This window comes from Excalfactoria chinensis, chromosome 22 (assembly GCF_039878825.1).
Source record: "Excalfactoria chinensis isolate bCotChi1 chromosome 22, bCotChi1.hap2, whole genome shotgun sequence".
Classification (NCBI taxonomy): Eukaryota; Metazoa; Chordata; class Aves; order Galliformes; family Phasianidae; genus Excalfactoria; species Excalfactoria chinensis.
In genome coordinates, this window is record NC_092846.1 from 5,076,539 (window position 1) to 5,095,498 (window position 18,960).

An 18,960-nucleotide genomic window follows, 5' to 3' on the forward strand; every position below is an offset into this window, starting at 1 on the left:
GAAGTGGGGGAACTTGCCGTGCCGTGTGGAGGAGCTGTAAGTGGCACCCATAGCCCTACCCCACAGCCCAGCTCCTTGCAGTGCCTGCATTGCAGCAGCCCAACAAAGGCACCATTATTTTCTCTCTTTTGAGAGGAGGGAGGAGGAGGTGGAGGGAGGAATGGCTCCAAAGTGCTGCTGGTGAGGAGCGCGAGCAGCGTGTTGGAAACAGGAACAGCAGCTGCCACGCAGGGGGAAATGGAACGTGGTGGTGGGTGACACTCAACACTTCTTCCCCAGCTCTGGGCAAGTGCTGATCTGTGCAGATATTTATACTGTGTGCTCATATTCCCCTCTCCTATGAGAGCTCTGCTGACTGGCAGCGCTGTGTTCCCATGGCAGGGGCTGGAGCGGGCAGCTCGGGCTGTGCAGCGCTGTGCTGTCCCCGTGGTGCTGGGGCTGCCATTTGAAGAGTGTTTGTCAAACAAGGACCAAGGCGGCTCAAAGCCAAAGTCCCTCTGTGCAGAGAGCTCGCTTTTGTTGCACTTCCAGCTGCAAAGGGTGGGAATGAGGATGGAGCCTCAAAAAACAGGAGCAAGAACGTGGGCTGGGGGTGCCACGTGCTGCTGGTGCAGTGACCTCAGCGGGGCAGAAGGAGCCGAGCTGCCCGTTGGTTCCCAGGGCTGAGATCTGAGGTGCTGGACGTAACGCAGTGACGGTTGTGGGTTTGCGGGGCTGCACCAAGTAACGAGATGGGGGGAAACGAGCACAGAACTGCCAAGGCGGCGGCGTCCAGAGCCGAACACGGAGCTGATCCCGGAGCGGCCGCGTGGCCGGCAGTGACCGGCGGAGGTCGTGCTGCTGTCCGCGAACAGCCGCGCACACAAAGGCTGCCGCCGCGTTCCGGTGCGCTGCGCTTCATGATCTGCGGGCGGCCCGCCCCGGCCTCGTGGCACAGCGGAGCTGCGGGGCGCTCTGCCCCAGGACGAGCCGCAGGCGGGGCGCGGGGCGGCGGCAGGTCGGCAAACAGCAGGTCGGCAAACAGCAGGGGGCAGCACGGTAGGGGCAGCAGAGCAGGAGCAGCACGGCAGGGGCAGCACAGCGGGGGCAGCGCAGTCGATGTCGCTCCGCGCCGCGGCCGCCTGGACCCCGCCCCCAGCCGAAGCCCCGCCCCAACGCGGACTCTCCCGATTGGAGCTCCGCCCCCCGCCCCTCCTCCCGCCCCTCTCGCACCCGCCAATCACAGGCCGCCGACGCCCGAGGCTCCGCCCTTCTTCTCGCGCCGCGCCGGGCCGTGCGCACTTCCGGTGCGCGGGGCGGGGGCCGGAAGCGGCGGGTGCGGGGGGTGCTGGGCGGCGGCGGCGGCGGCGGCGGGAGGTGAGTGAGGAGTGAGAGAGTGCGGGAGTGAATCAGTGCGTGCCGGAGTGCGGCGGGCCTGAACGGGCGGGCCGGGTTCGGTCGTGCCGCCTCAGCGGGGGGCGCGGGGTGGCGGCGGGCGGGGCGCTCTGTAGGCCGTGGCGGTGGCAGCGCTCTCTCCGCCGTGTCGGCCCCGCGCTGCCGGTAGGGCTGGGCGGCTGCGGGCGGTTCCGGCGGATCCCCGCGGCTCCCGGTGCCCCGAGGCGCCGTTCGGCCGTTCCGCTCCGCCCGCCCCGCCCTGCAGCCCCGCCCGCCGCCGCCTCCGGTCCCGGTCGCTGCGGTCGGCCCGGGTTGCCGCTCCTCCATCCCGCGGGAGGCAGCGCGGCGCCCCGCTCCTTTCCGCTCCTTTCCGCTCCTTTCCGCTCCTTTCCGCTCCTTTTTCCTCCTTTCCCGTATCCCCGGCGCTCCCCGCGGTCACGTGCCGTCACGGAGCCCTCCTCCCGTCCCCGGGGAATTCGGGGCAGCGGCTCGAGGTTCCGGTGTCACGTCCCGTTTGTTCCGAGCTCGGGGCGGTTTGTTGTTGGCTCGGACCGGCTCCGGCGTTATTCTCTGGGCCGGTTTTGGCTCCTTGGCCGCGGCAGATCGCAGCCACCGGCAGCGGGTGTCCGGCCTTCCGGGCTGCCAACAGGTGCTGCTCTGAGGCCTCGGGTTGCTCCGGGCTGCGCCCCGCGTCGCCGCATAGAGAGTCTTCCTTTGTGAGCTGTTCTAGGAGGAAAACCCGCCTGGTCCTTTGGAAGATACAGACGCTGGAAGTCATCTGGCAGCCGGTCCCCTGAGATATTCCAGTGTCAGCCCAGAATAAGCTGTGGAATGTTCCTAATTTAGTTCTCCCATCTTTACATCGCTGCCCGCAGAGCAGGAAGTAGCTGCTGCAGACGCTGTGTTGCTGACAGCATGCCGTTGTGCTGCACCGAGGCGTGGGCCGGGCTCTGTGCCGGGCTCTGTGCTGGAGCTGCAGCCTGTGGCTCCATCGGGCCGGGTTCAGCGCCTGCTGCTCCTCTGAGCGCTCGCTGGGTGCCGGGGCTGCGCTGAGCCCGGGGTGGTCTCCAAACAGGAAACTCCTCTTGAGGGTTTGTGCAGGGTTGGACGGGATATTTGTACCAAAAAAAAAGCAGCCTCTTTATTGCTGGGTCGGTTTCTAATGTGGTTTTGTTGTTGATGAAAGCTTGCGTGCTGTGCAGCGTGCTGAAAACTATGTTCCCGAGCCTGGGAGGAAGTGAAGATGAGCCAATAAATGAACCAAACGTGCTATGCAGATTAATAGACATTCTGCATCAGGGTGAAATGCATAAGTGTTTGCTGTGAGTCCATTGCTTCCACCCCATTGACAGTCAGAGTTCACTTGAATTTAAACAAGACCTGGATTTAAGGCCTGCGTTGCAGCCTCAGAAGGGGGGGATTCAGCTGAACTCCGCTGCCATCTGCGCGCTCTGGCCCTGCATGGCACAGCTCTGGAGCCTTTCCCTTTTCTGGGCATGGAACAGCACAGAGCAGAAATGACTCAGATGTGATCGCTGTCTCAGCTTCCTCTTTGAGGATGGCTGGTGAGATCCTGCTGTGCGAGCTGAGTGCTGTGAAGTCAGTTTGTCGCTTACTGACAGATTCCTCTGCGTTCCCAATGGCTGGTAGTTAAATTGCTGTCCAGGTGCTGCCCGAGCAGGTCTGTCTGTGATTGATTGATTTTTTTCCCCTCAGTAAACGTTGCCCTCTCTGAACTGCATGTTCTGGTTCCTGGTATCAGTCAGGCTCTTGTCTGTGGAGCTGAACCTCTTTATTTCACCCAGGCTGTGTTTGTAGATCAAAAGAGCATCTGCAGAGCACAGTGAGGGTAAGGCAGGATGGATGTGTGAAGAGTGATGGTGTAGCTGCCTGCTCTGGCTCTTGTGCTGCCTGCACGTAGCTCTGACCTCCCAGCCCCTTTATCAATTGATTTATCTCCCAAGTTGCTTTAATACTGCCCACTAAAGATGGAAGTGATTTCACCGTTCTCCAGGCAGTAGCAGGTCTGCAAAGCTGGCACTGAGTGCTATGGGCTCATGGCCTCCATCAAGGAGAGCCAGCCGAGGTGCAGGACAGACGTGTCTAATGGCAGGAACCAGGACTTCGAGGAACTCTTTCTAAGGGACCTTAATCCCAACAGAGTATCTCGAATTTATACTCTACGCTCCTTGCAACAGCATGTTTTATTGCTGGGGCAGGAAGCTGCTCTCCATCTGGACTTACTGGTTGTAATCCCGATTTGAATTGCAGTTTGAGACTCGGTAATGGGGCTGATCAGATTAGAGACTGGCGTGGAATGTGGCGGGGATCAGTGGTGCAGAATAGCAGCTTTGTGTGCCCAGCGCTCTGTGAACCTGTTGTCCTTCCTGATGCTGTTGTGTGCCCGCGTCCTGCTGTGCTCTCAAGGCACGGGGGAGCTTCCTTAGTGGTGACTGTTTTGGGGAAAAAGCGCTTCCTTAAGCTTGAAAGAGGGGGAGCAGAGCCTTGCTGTTGTCTGCACTCCCGCTTGCAGACACGAACCTGGTTCTGGATGCAGGGTGCTGCTGGTTCTGTGGTCAGGATTTCTGCATCATACCGAATTAAAAAAGAAGTATTCATTACCGGCAGCTACATGGGTGACCGCCCACAGCTTTCAGCCTCTCTCAACTTGATGCATCTGGAAGCTCTCCAGAGGCTGCTGTCCAGTTTGACGCAGAGCAGCCACCCTGGCTCGCTGTTGAGGGGCAGAATGCTTTTGTCTTCCTCTGGGAGCTCGCTGCTGTGGTGGGCAGGTTTGGTCCGTGACCAAAGCTTGTGAGCAGGAGCAGAGCAGTGTTGGAACTGCAGGTTGAGGCTCTGAGGGAGTTCTGGACTCAGCTGGATGGCACTGCCTTCCTCTTGGGCTGGGGAGAGCCTTCCTCAGGCAGGGCTGAGCTCTCAGGCTGCTGCAGACAGAAGGAAGCCGTGTTCTGGCCACAGTGATGATTCACGTTGTAAAATATTTCTACAGAGTCACGATAAGATAAAAACATGGTTGGTGAGTTGCTGTTCCCTCCCTGCATTCCCTGGGCATTAGTGTGCTCAGAGGGTGTCTTGCCATGTTCCTCCATGCAGAGTCTTTACAAAGCAGAAATTAATGGAAAGTTTATATTACGCTTCAGACTTTTCCAGATGAGAAGCCTCAGATGATTCCTGAGTCTAAGTCACTTTCCTGTGCAGTGTTTGCAGAGCAGATGCTGCGGTTCAGATGCCAAAGCCTTTGGTGGGAGCACAAACAGGGGCAAACTGTTGTGGAAGCAGCTCTGCTATCTCAGCCATTGCAGCTGCTCGCCTCGGTGCTGCCAGGGCAGCTCGTGCCACACGCCAGTGCTGTGCGGCATCAATGCAGGAGCTGTAAGTGCTCTGTGGAGGCATTCAGGGCTCCCGAAGGTCCCTGCAGACGCATTTGCAGAATTGAAACCCTGGGGAGCTACAAACTGCTCCCTGGTAAGCAGTCAGACTTGATTTGATTTGCTGTGAATGGGACTTTGGCCAATAACCAGCTGCACTGAGATTCTGCACAGACCTTTGCTTTATTGGGTGGTGTGAATGCTAGGTTAGAAGGTGTGAGCATTAATATCCTTATAAGGTTAACAGGCTCGTGCAGTGGAACAGGAACAGTATAGCCATTAAGGAGCAACTATAAGGCAGCCATGTGCATGGCCATCGCATAATCCAAACATCCCTGCCGATGTGAGGGTCTGTCTGTCACTGGGATGTAGTGCTATGTAGAAATTCCTCTGGAGCTGGAAGGGTTTCTATCACAGAATCACAGGCTGCTGCTGAGCCCTTTCCAACACTCGGCATACAGTTTTGTACCGTCAAGGATGTGAATAACCACAGTCTGTCTGTGCAGGCTGACGACATCGCAGCTATGGAGCGGCTGGTGGAACGGCTGGAGAGGGCTGTGGAGCGCCTGGAGACGGTGTGCCAAGGGCCTGGCATGTGTGGAGATGGCTCTTCCCTGGGTGAGTACCTCCCTGAGCATCAGCACTGTGCTGGGCCTCGGTGGGATGTGCTGCAGACTGGGCAGTGCCCATGGGGTGTGTGCAGGGGCTGCTGCAGGAGCTGCTGCAGGAGCTGCGGGTGCGAGAGGAAGTGAGTTTAATGGAGGTTACTGTGTAAGAGCAGAGATCCTGTGGTTACCGTCTGGCCCCAACAGCAGCTTCCTACCACTGCAACACTTCCCTTGCCTGTGCCCAGCTGCATGTTGGGCTGCACCCACTGCCTTCACTCAGTGCAGCTCCGACAGGTTCAGTCAAAGCAGGTGAGAATGCGATGGCTGCGGGTGCTCTGTGAGTCATGTGCTGATATCTGTGCTATTCTCTGCAGGAGTGGCTCAGTACGTGCAGGCTTTTGATGCCATTCTGTCTGGCCCGGTAGCTGAATACATCAACATCAGCAAAGAAGTTGGTGGGGATGTGCAAAAGCATGTAAGGAATCGTTTTCTTCTCCCTCTGTCATTTAGCACTGTGTTGTCAGATGTTAGTCATCCCTGAGGATTCAAGACAGATGCCCAGATAACCTCCAGAGGGTTGTTACCCACACAGAAGATGAATAAAATACTGTGAACTCTCTGGGTGGTGAGTACATGGTTCTCCTCACAGGCCTTGGTCTGTGCTTGTAGGATGCCTGTGTGCTGCCCACCCAGAGAGCTGCTCAGTTCTCATCAGCTTTCCCTGAAGATAGTTGTCTCCAAGAATGCATTATCAGATTGAAGAACAGATTATATGTGTGCCTTCATAATTGGAAGAAAGGTAGAGGGATGATCTGGCCTAGGCTACAACATGATTTTTGGATGTGGAGAAAATTATGGCAGCTCTATGGACCACTATGTCGCTACTACCTTATCTCCTTTTGCTTCCTAGTGTTTGGGACAGCATAACTGTCTTCTTATAAACTAGAAGGAAGGGGCAGTGGGAGCTCGAAAATCTGGCAGTGTTACGCTGGAGAGAATGGAAGCTCTCTCATGTTTCTCTTTGTTCTCAGGCTGAGATGGTTCATGCAGGTTTGATGACTGAGAGGTCTCTTCTGGTGACAGCATCTCAACATCAGCAGCCATCGGAGGTAAGTCTGGGAAATCACACCTTGTGTGCCCTTACCTGAGAGCACAGGATGACTGCAGTTGTAGGAGAAGCTGGGACATTCCAGGTCCTCCTGAGGACTGGAGACTCTTAGATCCATAAGGCAGGAGTTGCTGAAGGTGTGAACTGTTGTGGGTGCTCACCCAGTACTGGGCAGAATTCTGAAGGCTGATTTGTAGAGCTACAGGGCTGGTGTTTTCCACAGATGAAAGCAACAAGCTCTCTGTAGCTGAGCAACATGTGGATATTATCTCACTGCTTCTGCCCCTCTCAGGTTTCACCTGGCACCAACACTGTGCCAATCACTGTTCCCTAAGATGCAAACCAGACAAGAGCTGTATTGGGATCTCAGTAGTGTGCTTTGCATTATGTGATGCTTCAGGCATGAAACTCCTTCTGAAGTAGAACAGACACTTGTCACTCTTGAATGTTTTCTGAATAATAGCCAGGCTTTTCGGATTGATTTCTGCTTAGCAGGTAATTTAACACTCTAGGTTGCTGGCTCTCAGCAGGATGCGTGACTGAGAATTTGATTCAGTGGCTTTTCCTTTCCGAGAACTGTTTTTCCCAAGCAACAGGATCCCACCTTGCTTTTCTTTGCAGTTGTTATCTGGCTCAGTCATAGCTGCTTCTGTTACATTGTGGTAGCTTTGATACTTTTCTATTCACTGTAAAATGTAACTGAAAATGTGCAATTGGCTGCTCTACTCTGACCTCAGAGGTCTTGTAAGCACTTGTATTCAGTTCTCCAGTTGAACAGCATACAGGAAACTGGCCTTATCATTCAAGTACTGAAGGCTGGGATTGACTTGAGAAGTAACTTGAATTCTGAAGTTGGTAGGATGAGTTGAGAATCTCATGCGACTCCTATTGTAATGCAGGCTGTAAATCTCAAACTGCAAAAGCCTGCATAGCACCTGCTTTCTTTAAGGGTTTATGAAGGAGAGGAAACATCTGACAAACTGTCTTAGAACAAAAGAACACTGGAAAGGCAAATGCTATTTCTGTCCCTGTTACTAACAAGCTTTGTCAGTGTTTCTTGGATTGCACATGAGTCACAGTTCTTGGCGTGCTCCCATAGTACCAATGGTCGGGAGCGATGACTTCAGCCCCAGAGAAGCTGGGCTGTGGGACCACACTCAGCTTGTGGGGAGGGCCAAACCTGGGCAGGGGCTGCGACCACAGCTTAGGCCTGTTAGTCTTCCTCTGAATGTCATCTCAGCAGAGTCAGCCATAAAGGTGTGCCGCTCCCAGGACAATACCAGTGTTCTCAATTGTTATTGTCTCTCTTGCCTTGCAGAATGTGTTTTCAGCGCTTCTGAAACCAATTTCGGAGCAAATCCAGATGGTGCAGAATTTAAGAGAGAGGAACCGTGGCAGCAAACAGTTCAATCACTTATCAGCAGTCAGCGAGAGCATCCCAGCCCTGGGCTGGGTGGCCATGGTAAGAAATGCAGTGGGAAGTGGGCTGGTGGGAACAGCCTGGCTGCTTGGTGAGCCAGCTGCCTCAGCTGCTTCATACCAATATGTCTGTTCTTCTTTAGTCTCCAAAGCCCGGTCCTTACGTAAAGGAAATGACTGATGCTGCCATGTTTTATACCAACCGTATCCTTAAGGAGTACAAGGATGTGTAAGTTCACCTTTTCTCTTAAAAGCATCTCTGAACACAGCTAACAGGGCATGCAGCGGCTGTTCTGGTAGCTAACAAAGCTACCTTGGTCTTAAATTAATTCTTCTTTTTTAAAAAGTGGGGTGTATTTATAAAACCTCACCTGGCTGTTCATTCCTAATCCTCAAAGTCAGAATTCCTCGCATTCAGATTGCAGCTGGAATCTCTGGCAGTGCATTGTATTGTTGTTCTTGTCTCAGCATTATCTGGTGGCTGGACTGCTTTCCAGGGAACAAGTCGTGTCTCGGGTATGGGTCTTGTTAGAGTCATCAGACCCCTCAATTTATATGGGTTACAGTGCAGAGCAGGCCTGCAGCCTTTTGCCTGCAAGTGCAAGATGAATACTGAGGCTAGAACTCAATGCTGGAGGTGTGAAGCTGCTGTGCTGGCCCAGCTGAGGCAGATATGTAATGATCTGTCTGTAGTCCTTGAGTAGTGATGGCAAATGCACCTGCTGCCTCCACATGATCTCCTTGTATCCTCAGAGACAAAAAGCAAGTGGACTGGGTAAAGGCTTACCTGCGTATCTGGACAGAGCTGCAGGCCTATATCAAAGAGTATCACACCACAGGGCTGACTTGGAGCAAAACGGTAAGTGCTGACTGGGCCTGCAGGGGCCTCTTGTAAGAGTATTGCATGATTATTGCAGCAGATGTGAGTTTATGCAATCACTTTTCCTCCTGCCGACCTCTTACAGGGTCCTGTGGCAACAGAAGGGGCCAAAGCACCATCCATGACCCCCACTGGAGCGGCACCGCCTCCCCCTGGCCCTCCTCCCCCCCCTGCTCCCTCCCACCCCAGCTCTGGTGCTGACGACTCTGCCACCCGCTCTGCGCTCTTCGCCCAGATCAATCGGGGAGAGAGCATCACATCGGGTAAGTGGCAGCAGCAAGAATGCTGTGCCAGGTAGCCCAGAGGACTGGCTTTTTGCTGCTGGCTTTCCTGCATTCTGAAAAATGTTATCGTGTTGATCACTGATGTCCAGTGTTTGTGAAACTGCGTTACTGGAGGAGAGCTGGAGCTCAGGCTGGATTTCTTTTGCAGGCTTAAGACATGTTTCAGATGATATGAAGACCCACAAGAATCCAGCACTGAAGAACCAGGGAGGTCCTATAAGAAGTGGACCCAAGCCTTTCACTTCTCCCAAACCAGCCTGTAGTGTTAATCCCTCCCAAAAAATCTCTCCAAAGCAACCTGCATTGCTAGAATTAGAAGGCAAGAAGTGGAGAGTGGTGAGTGCCTGCCATCAGCGTGAGGATTGGAGGGATGAGAGCTTTGCAGCAGGGGAAGGGGGTCTCCTTTCTTGTAAGAGGCATTAGCCTGATGTTATGTGCAGTTTGCTTTTAAAGAAACTCCACTGTCATGCTGTGCATGCTGATAAGTTGGTCTGCATTCTAAACATAAGGTGCATTTTCCCTCCCTTTTCAGGAAAACCAGGAAAATGCCACTAACCTGGTGATCAGTGACACAGAACTGAAGCAGGTAGCGTATGTTTTCAAGTGCACAAATAGCACACTCCAAATCAAAGGCAAGATCAACTCCATCACCCTTGGTAAGTAGAGCAACCCTGAAAACTGTATTTTTGCAGGCTGCTTTGTTTGCAGAAGGTTACATCTCTAAAACCTTTTTGTGAGCTACTCTGTCTTGTCTTTGCAGATAACTGCAAGAAGCTAGGTCTGGTGTTTGATGATGTGGTGGGCATCGTAGAGATAATAAACAGCAGGGACATCAAAGTTCAGGTGAGTGTCTATGCCCTGCTCTCTGCCTGCAGTGTGACTGCTGCACAGGGAACCAGTAGCACCTGCTTCTGGGAGAAGCTGGATTTCTGGAATAAGAATAGGTGTCTGTATAAAGATTGGAAAAAAAACACCTCCCTGCTGCTCTGCAGCTGAGGCTGTCCCATCTTCAGGAAAGGGCTGAACTGTGTCTCACTGAGCTGCTTCAGTGACTTAGACAGAGGTCTGTGTGAGGTGAGCAGCAGGGTCAGCGTGCCAAAGTAGGAGGTCAGCAGTAGAATCTACTCTGCTGCCAGTTTTGATGTTGGATTTGGGATGAGCAGCTTGCCCAGCCTTTCATTTAGTTTTGTTCAGAACAAGAAATAAGCTTAAACTTTTGCCAGTAGTGGGAGTACCTGAGTTCAGTGTGACTGCGGGGGGGGGCAGAGGGAGTCAATCCTTTCCCTTGAAGGCAGGTGCCAAGAACGTGGTTCTCCAGCTCAAGCTCATGCTGCTCATCTGCTCCTTTGGTCACTCTGTAGGTAATGGGTAAAGTGCCAACGATCTCCATCAACAAAACAGATGGCTGCCACGTATATCTGAGCAAGAGCTCCCTAGACTGCGAAATCGTCAGTGCCAAGTCATCGGAGATGAATGTCCTTATTCCCACCGAGGGTGGTGACTTTGTAAGTGTTATTTTTGATATCAGTTGTGGAAGTCTGCTAGAGGGAGGGGTAAGGCACCATTCTTGCTCTGAGGCCTCCAGGGAATGCCACAGTTGCCATGAGGTCTGGAGGGACAATTCTGGAGTCGCCATTTAATGCCAGGCTTGGAGGTTGTGAATGACAATTAGATGCTAAAATCAGCAAATCAGGTCATTTCTCTTTACAGTGACTGTTCTGTGAGATGTGCATCTTCCTCAGGATTTGGGGGGGAGGCAGAACAGGAAGCGTTTGTTGGTACAAGAAGGGACATCACACATACATAAAAAAGCAAATTCCTAAAACAGGGGGAGTGGTTACGAGACTTGGTCATAAAAGGAGATTCATGACAAGAGATTTCTATTTTTACTCTCCAGACTGAATTCCCTGTCCCAGAACAGTTCAAGACAGTGTGGAACGGTCAGAAGCTGGTTACCACTGTGACAGAAATTGCTGGCTAAGCAGAACAGCTCCAAGGCTCGTGCCCTCCCCTGGCTCTGCTGTGGGACAAATCTGCTTTCAGATGATTCTCTTAGATTTCTTGTACCTTTCTGCTCTCAAACTGCTTTTCTACCCGAGAGACACGGCTGCCTGCCATCACTGAAATACCTCTGGCTGGGATTTGGTATAGGTGGTGGGTCAGGTATTGTCCACATCTATTAGCAGGAAGGTTTATTTTTCCCCTCCCTTGTCTGATCTAACTGCACCACTTGATCATGGCAGATTTTGGGTGAACTTCAAAGCCAGTACTGGCAGTTGGCTTTCAGTGTTGTTCGGTTGTTTGGTTTCATTTTTTTTTGTATTGCCTTCAAGCAAATTGATCATGTGAGAGGAACGTTGTTCCCTTTTAACAAATAATGCCTGTTGGGGTCCAAAAGTACACGGTTGCTATTGCAAATATCTGAAGAAGGTCCTGGAAGCTGCCAATTCCAGATCTTTGTACCAACCAGTGGCATTACAGGACCTGGGAATGGCCTTGTTGGACCAAAGGCTGAGGACTTGGACCATAGCATTGCACTCGGATTTCCCTTTCATCATTCCTATTAGCTCAGTGTGTTTCTGATTGTGCCATGACAGGAGGCTTTCTATTAAACAGTGCCACAGGAAGACTGTGGAGGAGTAACTGCATTTTCCCCTCCAGCAGCCTTGCTGGTAATTTGGAGCTGAGCAACTCTTCCCATGAACCCTCCACCTTCTCAAGGGAGTCTTTGCTCTGGGGCTTCCTGCTCTGAGCAGCTGAACTCAGGTTCAGTCTTCCAGGACAGTTCTGAACCTGTTCCCTCCTGCAGGGGAAAGGTTTCCTTCATTCCAGGGTCAGTCGTGCAGTATTGTAAATTACCCAAGTGGGATCAAGTCAGCTCATCGCTCTCCATCTGCAATCAGTCACCATAGGTGAATCTTCTCAGACTCCCCTCTCCCCTGTTGCTTGGCTCTTTACTTTGATGAAAGCTTGTAGCCTCTGTTTCATAGCAGTGGAATAAAGAGCTACGACATAGTACTGTATTGACCCATAAAGGGAGCTGCACATGCTTTGACCTTCATTTTTCCAATGCCTCGGGTGGCATAAGCGTATCTTAAATGCGTTTCCTCTGTAAAGTGTCAATGTTCTCTTTCTCTAGGACAAAACTTACAAAAATATGCAATTTTTTATTTTAAGACTGTCCTGTGACTTGTACTCGTCTTCTCCTGAGGCTTGTGAAAAAACCTTTCTTATGTACGTAAGATTATACAGAAGATAGAATAAAGTTAATGCCAACTTGCTCATTACAGTGCCTCTTGTTTCCACCTCGTGGAGGCATGCGGGAGCTCAGGCAGGACGAGACGCCCCGTTGCTGCCCGACCCTTCCTAGGGGTTACACAGAGGATGACTTGCACCACGGGGAAACCCCCTTTGAATCAGTCTGACAGGGGTCTTCAAATCACACCCTGGCTGGGTTTTATTCTTTTTAGTTGGTTAGAGTTCTTTATTGATTTCAGTTGCTGTACCAAAGTGCCTAAAACAAGCCATTAGTGGAAAATGGTTCAAGCTGTTAATACCCACTTAATTTAAAAACCCTCAGAACCTCCTAAACGTGGTCTTCTTCCCCCCCACAGTGAAGGAGATGCTCTTTCCTCTGCATAGAGCCTTGTAATTCTGTTTGCTTATCCATTTAAGATATGGCATTCTTGCTCTAGCAGTTTTAATTAATACTGCCGTTGTTTTTTCAGAGGAACAGGCAACAGAAGCTGTGAATGCAACTGTTAAACCTTTCGAGCAGCTCAATCATTTCACCATCACCAGCACAGCCACAGCTCTGAGACCAGGAGTAGACACAGGGGTGGTGTGGAGTTCTTTGAAGTCAGTGCAAGGCTTACCCCCAAATTGGAACTAATTACATCCAGGTGAATTCCTGTCTCTTGCTGCAGGCGCCACTGCAGAGATTAACCCCCCACCACAATCCCACTCTTCCCACAGACAAAATACTGTTGCGCAGTAGCAGCTGCATTAACTACATGCTCCTGAGTGCTCCCATGAGGTGCCTCCCCTGAGCTTCACTGGAGGAATGGGAGGATATGGGTGTAAAACCACTCTTCTGTGAAGTGCAGGTGATCCCCTTCCACCCCCAGGAACACCAGCTTTCCTGCTTTGTCCATCTGCTGCAGCCCCAGGCGATCCTAAGGGAAGAGAAGCGTGACCATAGCTTCCTGGGGAATCACACCCAGGGAGAAAAAGCCTCTTAGGGATGAGGGATGATTTAGAACAAAGCTTGAGAAAGGAGCACATTTTAAACATGTGTAGAAAGATCCTGAGCCAGGGTGAAATCACCACTAATTCCTGCTGCCAGGAATGGGCACGGAGGGAAACAGTTCCTGGTAGGAAAAGGCCGTGCCCCCAGAATAGTGGAGATAGAGCAGAGCCAGGCTGTGGGGGTCAGAGCTCCTCAGGGTCTTGGGGACACAATATTCTTTAGAGTGAAAGTTGCAGAACGTACCTCTTTGTACAGCACAGTCTCCTTCAAAGGAATGGTGTCCTTGGCTTGGCCGCTCTTGTAAAACCCAAACCACTGTCAGAATTAAAAACAAAGTTGCTGTAGGGCTCCCAGCAGGCAAAGAGGCTTATTCACCAACTCCTGCCAGCGATGTGCTGCCACAGACAGCGCAGCATCAGGCCTGAACCGAAGAACCAAAACGCCAACCAAAACCAGCATCTGCCCTGACTGCCTCACCTCAGAGATCGGAGGGTCAACCATAGTATCATTGAGAAATTTCACCATCACAAACTTTTTCAAAGCCATCAGGTTTTTCTTGTACGTCTCGTTGATGCCCTGAGTGAAAGCAAGACAAAAAGATCCAAATGAGTAAGAACCCACTGAGAGCTCCTTTTGAGCTCCAGTGAAGGAATTCATCTCCAGCCCAGAGAACATGAAGGAGCTCACTACTAAAGCTTCTGTTCTGCTACCATTTGTTCATCAGTCCGGTCCTTACCCTCTCCTGATTTATGTCAGCCAAAAAGATGCTCTTTTTCCTGTAGTCCTCCTCCTTCAAAGGATCGTGCCAATACTGTGCTTGTACCAAACTGGAGAAGGGAGAAATCAAAGATCAGACTGGAAACCCGGAGCTGCTCACCTGGGCCCGGTCCCTGTCTCTGTAGCCTGAGGAATGTACTCACTGCTCTTGAACAGCTTGTGTGTAGGCACCCAGATCCAGCATCTTTCGGATCCAGTCACAGATCTGGGAGCTCTCACCAGGACAGCGTGGAAAGCCATACACTCCTGAGGTATGAAGACACGTTACATCTCAGCAAGGCAGACAGAAATCCCTTAATCCCTCCAGCTGGTAAAGAACCGCCTCTTACAGAGAAGTGGCAGGAATTACCAAGGGAATCAGGAAGCCTTTAATCCTGCAATCTCATTAGACAGCCCTCCTGCCCCTGGGCACTATTGCACACAAAGATAATGGATGATGTTCTTGAACTCAGGATTGCCAGCAATCAAGCAAGACCAAGCCAGAAGATACAGTACTCAGCTAACCAAAGCAGACCACCATATTTGGGTAACAAAGGGACCGCTTAATTTAGTAGAATACAGTCAGTTTTTAGGAAGAGGGACAAATAATTCCTCCCACCAGCAAAAAACCCCCCATGCCCTTCAGCCATGGTTAAGAGCTGTGACAGCTGACGAGAACATTACCTTGGTGCTGCCCCCCAACGGAGATCAAAGTGAACATGGGAGGAGAAGGGCACCTCTGGGCCACTGCCCTCCTGCACAGAAAGGGAAAGGAGCAGAGTTAGTGCCTGGGGTGGCCAGGCCATGGGTGCTGCTGTGCTCACGGTGCTCAGCCAGCTGCTGCCTGGGCCCAGCACGTGGATTACGTGCGCCTTCCTGGCAGAGGAACGACAACCTGCCACACTCCTGGATTCTGGTCTCCTTTGCAGCGCTCTTACCTTGGTGAAGGATTTGTCTGTTTAAACCCGCTCAGTAGTTCAGAAGTTTAAAACCAGAATCTAAAACCCACCAGAAAAAACAATGAAACCAGAACAGGAAGGTGAACTCACAGGAACTGGCCTCCTTGGGAGAAGCCCATCGCGTTGTAGCCTCCTTTCAGGTGAGGGTCCTTCGCGAGTTGGCTGCACACCTCCCTCACTTGGTCATTGACGTTCATGAAGAAGCTGTTCTCCACATCCTGACAGACTGGCCATGTTAGACAGTGGAACTTGTACCTTCAAAGGGGCTTATTTTAATCTCTGAAAGCAGACCAGTCTAACAGCTCTGCTTGAGAAAGAGGACCTCAACCTTCACAAGACAGAAGTGAAACTGAACCTGTCAGACTTCCCGTCCCGCCTTCCCTCCTATCCTGCCCGCAGAGCTGTCTCACACAGCAGCAGCGTCCCCGAACTTCTCCACAATTTCAGCCCTTCAGGTTTCTATGTCAGCCTGCACCATCCCTTCCAGCCCGCAGAAAATGGCACACGCTGCACGTTACTCTGAGGGACAGTTTGCAGACGGCAGCGGGACGCACCCACTGAGTCACCTCCCGTGCGGCACCTCCCGTCACACGAAGCGGCCGCGGCCCCGCAGTCCCACCTGCACCGTGGAGCTGCCGATGCGCAGCGACAGCACGTAGATGCCCGGCATCCTGCGCTGCACCAGGTCGCGGATGTAGCCCATGCTGAGCGGGTTGCAGCAGCTGTCTCCTGAAAGGGGCCGGGAGGGAGCGTCAGGCTGCAGCCGCCCCCCCCCACCTCGCCACGACCCGCCCCCCGCAGCTCACCCATGCCGTGCCAGATGACCAGCGGAACGGCGGCCATAGAGCGGCCCGGACCGAGACACAGCCACAGCAGCGCCAGCACCGCCACCCCGAGCGCCGCCATCTTGGCTGCCACATGACCGGCCCGCGGAGCCGGAAGGCCGATGCTCGGCGCGCGGCGCCCCCTCCGGCCGCCAGGAGGCGTCACACTCGCGCCGCCCCATAAGGCCCCGCGCGGAGCGGCGCCGCTCTCTTCCCCGCCTCCATCATGGCGGTGAGTGGAACTGCCGCGGGGCTGGGGCCGCGCCGGGCCGTTTCCATCCGCCGCCATCCGCCCTGCGGCGGGGCTCGGCCGGGCGGCGGCCTGTGCGGGGAGGAGAGGGGGAGGTCGGCGGGCAGCCGTGGGGCTGGGGGGGGGCGGCGGGGAGGCGGCGGGCCGCCCTGAGGCTGCGGCTGCCGTGACGGGCCGCGACCTGCGCGGTGCTGGGACGGGGCTGCGGCGCTGGGCGCCCCCGGGCTGCTCCCGGTACCGGGCGCGCTGTCCGCCCGGCGGGGCCGGCTGTCCGCCGAGCCGCGGGCCGCCCCGTGCGGTCCGTGCTTATTCCCACCGGCGTTTCTTCGCAGCAAGACCAGGGTGAAAAAGAGAATCCCATGCGAGAGCTCCGCATCCGCAAGCTCTGCCTCAACATCTGCGTTGGGGAGAGCGGGGACAGGCTGACCCGAGCGGCCAAGGTCCTGGAGCAGCTGACGGGGCAGACGCCCGTATTCTCCAAAGGTGGGGCCGCGCTCCTGGTTCCTGAGCGCATCGGGGTGGGGGGGGGAGAGGCTCAGCCCGTGCGAAGGTACCTGCAGTTGTGCACTGGGCTGTGGTGTGTGCTGTGGGCCCTCAGTGCTTGGTGATGGCAGCCCTTCAATCTCCAGCTCTGTATCTGCCCTTGTCCCTACTGAGGGAATGTGAGATTGTCTTGGCTCTTTTCATTTCCTCTGAAGTAACTTCTTTGGCCTTGAACAAGCTCCGAGTCCCCTGGAAGTTCTTTGAATGGTGTATTGAGTGTCGCTCTTACTGCCTGCAGCTCGGTACACCGTGAGGTCCTTTGGAATCAGGAGAAATGAGAAGATTGCTGTTCATTGCACGGTTCGTGGGGCCAAAGCAGAAGAGATTTTGGAGAAGGGCTTGAAGGTGAGAATGGGGTTTGTCTGAATCCTTTGTGGAGAAATGAAAAAGCAACTTGAAGTGTAATCAGCTGCGAAGACAGTGAAAAGCTTTGAAATGCTGCACCTGATTTAGTTACAGTCACAGATGTGCAGGGCTGGGTTAGCATCCCTGGGGCATGCGCTGAGATTGCACCATGTCTTTACTTGGTGTGTGTGTTTAAGAGCTCACTGCTACAGCTGCTGCTGTCTGTTTTTTCTGTGTTATTGTGATTCCCAAACAGGCTGTGGATTGAAATGTGATTGCTCAGTGCTTACCAACATGCGTACCAAAAAGTGGGGCTGGCAGCAGTTAGTAGAGCGTGCAGAACTGCTGTGGTTGGTAATGAAGTGGTGACTGACGATGCGTGTTTCAGGTGCGAGAATACGAGCTGAGGAAAAACAACTTCTCAGACACTGGGAACTTCGGCTTTGGAATCCAGGAGCACATCGATTTAGGGATCAAGTACGACCCCAGCATTGGCATCTATGGCTTGGACTTTTACGTGGTGAGTATTCCCTGCTTCCCTGCATTCATTGGGTTTGTGTGAAAGCTGCAAGAGCCCAGCAACTGCTGAAAGGCAGAAAGATGTTCACAGGGCTGCTATAGGGCCCCTTATTTATGGTGCATCTCAAAGCATCTCCAGAACCACTGCTTCTGTTACCGTATTCCTGGGGTAACGTTAAGAGAAACCCCTGGACTTGGGTCGGTCTGTTGGGAAGGAGGAGGCAGAAGCGTGAGGGACTTGAGGGCTGAAGACAAAGGTGGGTTGGTTCTCAGTTTGAGGTGATGGTGGATCGTGTGAAGGTGGTGGCTGGTGTGTTTGACTTCTTGTCCTCTGAAATGGAGGGAAGCTGTTCCACTCATGTAACCCATTCTGCTCAGTATCTTAAGAGCTGAGGCCTCTGGGTTTGCAGCAGTGCTTCTTCCATGTTCACTTTGGTTTCTCTGTATATGTGGCGAGTTGTTTGACCTGGAGCTGTCTCTGTCAGTTGACCTGCCTGGCTCAGTTAACTGGATTTCAGTTGCATCGAGACTTTAAGATAATGCTTGAAGTCCTGACCATAGCTCACCAAATAAGACGTTGCTGACCTGGAAGTTCTAGATTGTCCCTTTTTAAGGAGAGGTTTGCTTGAAGTAAAGGCTGTAACGAGGTAATGCTATTGGTCTCCTCCTGCCAGGTGCTGGGCAGGCCTGGCTTCAGCATTGCTGACAAGAAGCGCAGGACTGGCAACATTGGAGCGAAGCACAGGATTGGAAAGGAAGAAGCCATGCGCTGGTTTCAGCAGAAGGTAAAGTCCAACTTTAGTTTTTGTCCTGCACGATTCCCAGCAGGTATCAGCAAAATACTCCACTGCTTTATCTTCCTTATGGGAGGAATGGAGCGAGTCCCTGGGCCAAATAATGGGGCTGTGAAAGGGATGAGTGCGTTCTGGTTAGGTTTACATGTGAAGGGTGGGCCTTCTTGTTTTGCTTGGCTGGTTTGTGGCCTTAGTGCTTACCCAGAACCCCCCCCGCCTTGGAAATAAGCCACTTGGCATAAGGTGGAAAGGCAGTTAGCTGCTCAGCACAGAGAAATGGTGTTTAATGACGTTATTCTTGTCTGGCTTGGAATGAACGCGGTCACCAGTTTATTGCACAGCAGCGCTGTACCTTTACCTGACTGCGTTCTCACTCTGTTCTTTCTGGTTTTCCCACAGTACGACGGCATCATCCTGCCTGGCAAATGAGCAGCTCCTGTTACCAGAAAGCAAATAAAATGTTTTTTAACCCCACTTTCTGTAGTGAATTTATGGGAGTTCCTGCTGAGCTGGGCAGCTGCTGGAACTGCACTGAAGAAGCAGCAGAACCACAGGCACCAGAGCCCACTCTTGGGAGGGGATAGAAGCACTCGGCAGGTCCCACAGGTGTGAGCCCAGCACTGCATTGTGGCCAGTCTTAATTCCTCCTGGAAGGCCCA

At 53.0% G+C, this 18,960-nt stretch overlaps 3 protein-coding genes across 3 annotated transcripts; 2 read left to right on the forward strand and 1 right to left on the reverse strand.

Moving 5' to 3' along the window:
* The first annotated feature begins 1,273 nt into the window (after positions 1–1,273).
* On the forward strand, positions 1,274–12,342 carry CAP1 (cyclase associated actin cytoskeleton regulatory protein 1). Its single transcript, XM_072355249.1, has 13 exons — positions 1,274–1,356; positions 5,270–5,381; positions 5,746–5,846; positions 6,403–6,480; positions 7,798–7,941; positions 8,042–8,127; positions 8,652–8,757; positions 8,864–9,041; positions 9,211–9,398; positions 9,595–9,718; positions 9,823–9,905; positions 10,424–10,567; positions 10,960–12,342. The coding sequence occupies exons 2-13, from the start codon at positions 5,288–5,290 to the stop codon at positions 11,041–11,043; spliced, it is 1,410 nt and encodes a 469-aa protein (XP_072211350.1). The 5' UTR covers positions 1,274–1,356; positions 5,270–5,287; the 3' UTR covers positions 11,044–12,342.
* PPT1 (palmitoyl-protein thioesterase 1) lies at positions 12,337–15,988 on the reverse strand. Its single transcript, XM_072355250.1, has 9 exons — positions 15,833–15,988; positions 15,646–15,755; positions 15,117–15,244; positions 14,752–14,822; positions 14,232–14,334; positions 14,048–14,138; positions 13,789–13,887; positions 13,555–13,626; positions 12,337–13,237 (listed from the first exon to the last, which is right to left on the reverse strand). The coding sequence occupies exons 1-9, from the start codon at positions 15,930–15,932 to the stop codon at positions 13,115–13,117; spliced, it is 897 nt and encodes a 298-aa protein (XP_072211351.1). The 5' UTR covers positions 15,933–15,988; the 3' UTR covers positions 12,337–13,114.
* On the forward strand, positions 15,974–18,775 carry RPL11 (ribosomal protein L11). The gene is made up of 6 exons (XM_072355251.1): positions 15,974–16,082; positions 16,433–16,583; positions 16,882–16,988; positions 17,377–17,508; positions 18,182–18,292; positions 18,701–18,775. Exons 1-6 carry the CDS (start codon positions 16,077–16,079, stop codon positions 18,728–18,730), a joined length of 537 nt encoding a protein of 178 aa, XP_072211352.1. The 5' UTR covers positions 15,974–16,076; the 3' UTR covers positions 18,731–18,775.
* Positions 18,776–18,960: the final 185 nt, after the last annotated feature.

Coding starts and splice junctions, on each gene's coding strand:
- CAP1 (XM_072355249.1), top strand. CDS start 5,288: ATGGAGCGGCTGGTGGAACGGCTGGAGAGGGCTGTGGAGCGCCTGGAG. Junction 5,382..5,745: donor TGGAGATGGCTCTTCCCTGG/GTGAGTACCTCC, acceptor TATTCTCTGCAG/GAGTGGCTCAGTACGTGCAG. Junction 9,042..9,210: donor GGGAGAGAGCATCACATCGG/GTAAGTGGCAGC, acceptor TTTCTTTTGCAG/GCTTAAGACATGTTTCAGAT.
- PPT1 (XM_072355250.1), bottom strand. CDS start 15,932: ATGGCGGCGCTCGGGGTGGCGGTGCTGGCGCTGCTGTGGCTGTGTCTC. Junction 13,888..14,047: donor CTGACATAAATCAGGAGAGG/GTAAGGACCGGA, acceptor GCTTTCACTCAG/GGCATCAACGAGACGTACAA. Junction 13,627..13,788: donor TTGACCCTCCGATCTCTGAG/GTGAGGCAGTCA, acceptor TAATTCTGACAG/TGGTTTGGGTTTTACAAGAG.
- RPL11 (XM_072355251.1), top strand. Junction 17,509..18,181: donor ATGGCTTGGACTTTTACGTG/GTGAGTATTCCC, acceptor TCCTCCTGCCAG/GTGCTGGGCAGGCCTGGCTT. Junction 18,293..18,700: donor TGCGCTGGTTTCAGCAGAAG/GTAAAGTCCAAC, acceptor GTTTTCCCACAG/TACGACGGCATCATCCTGCC.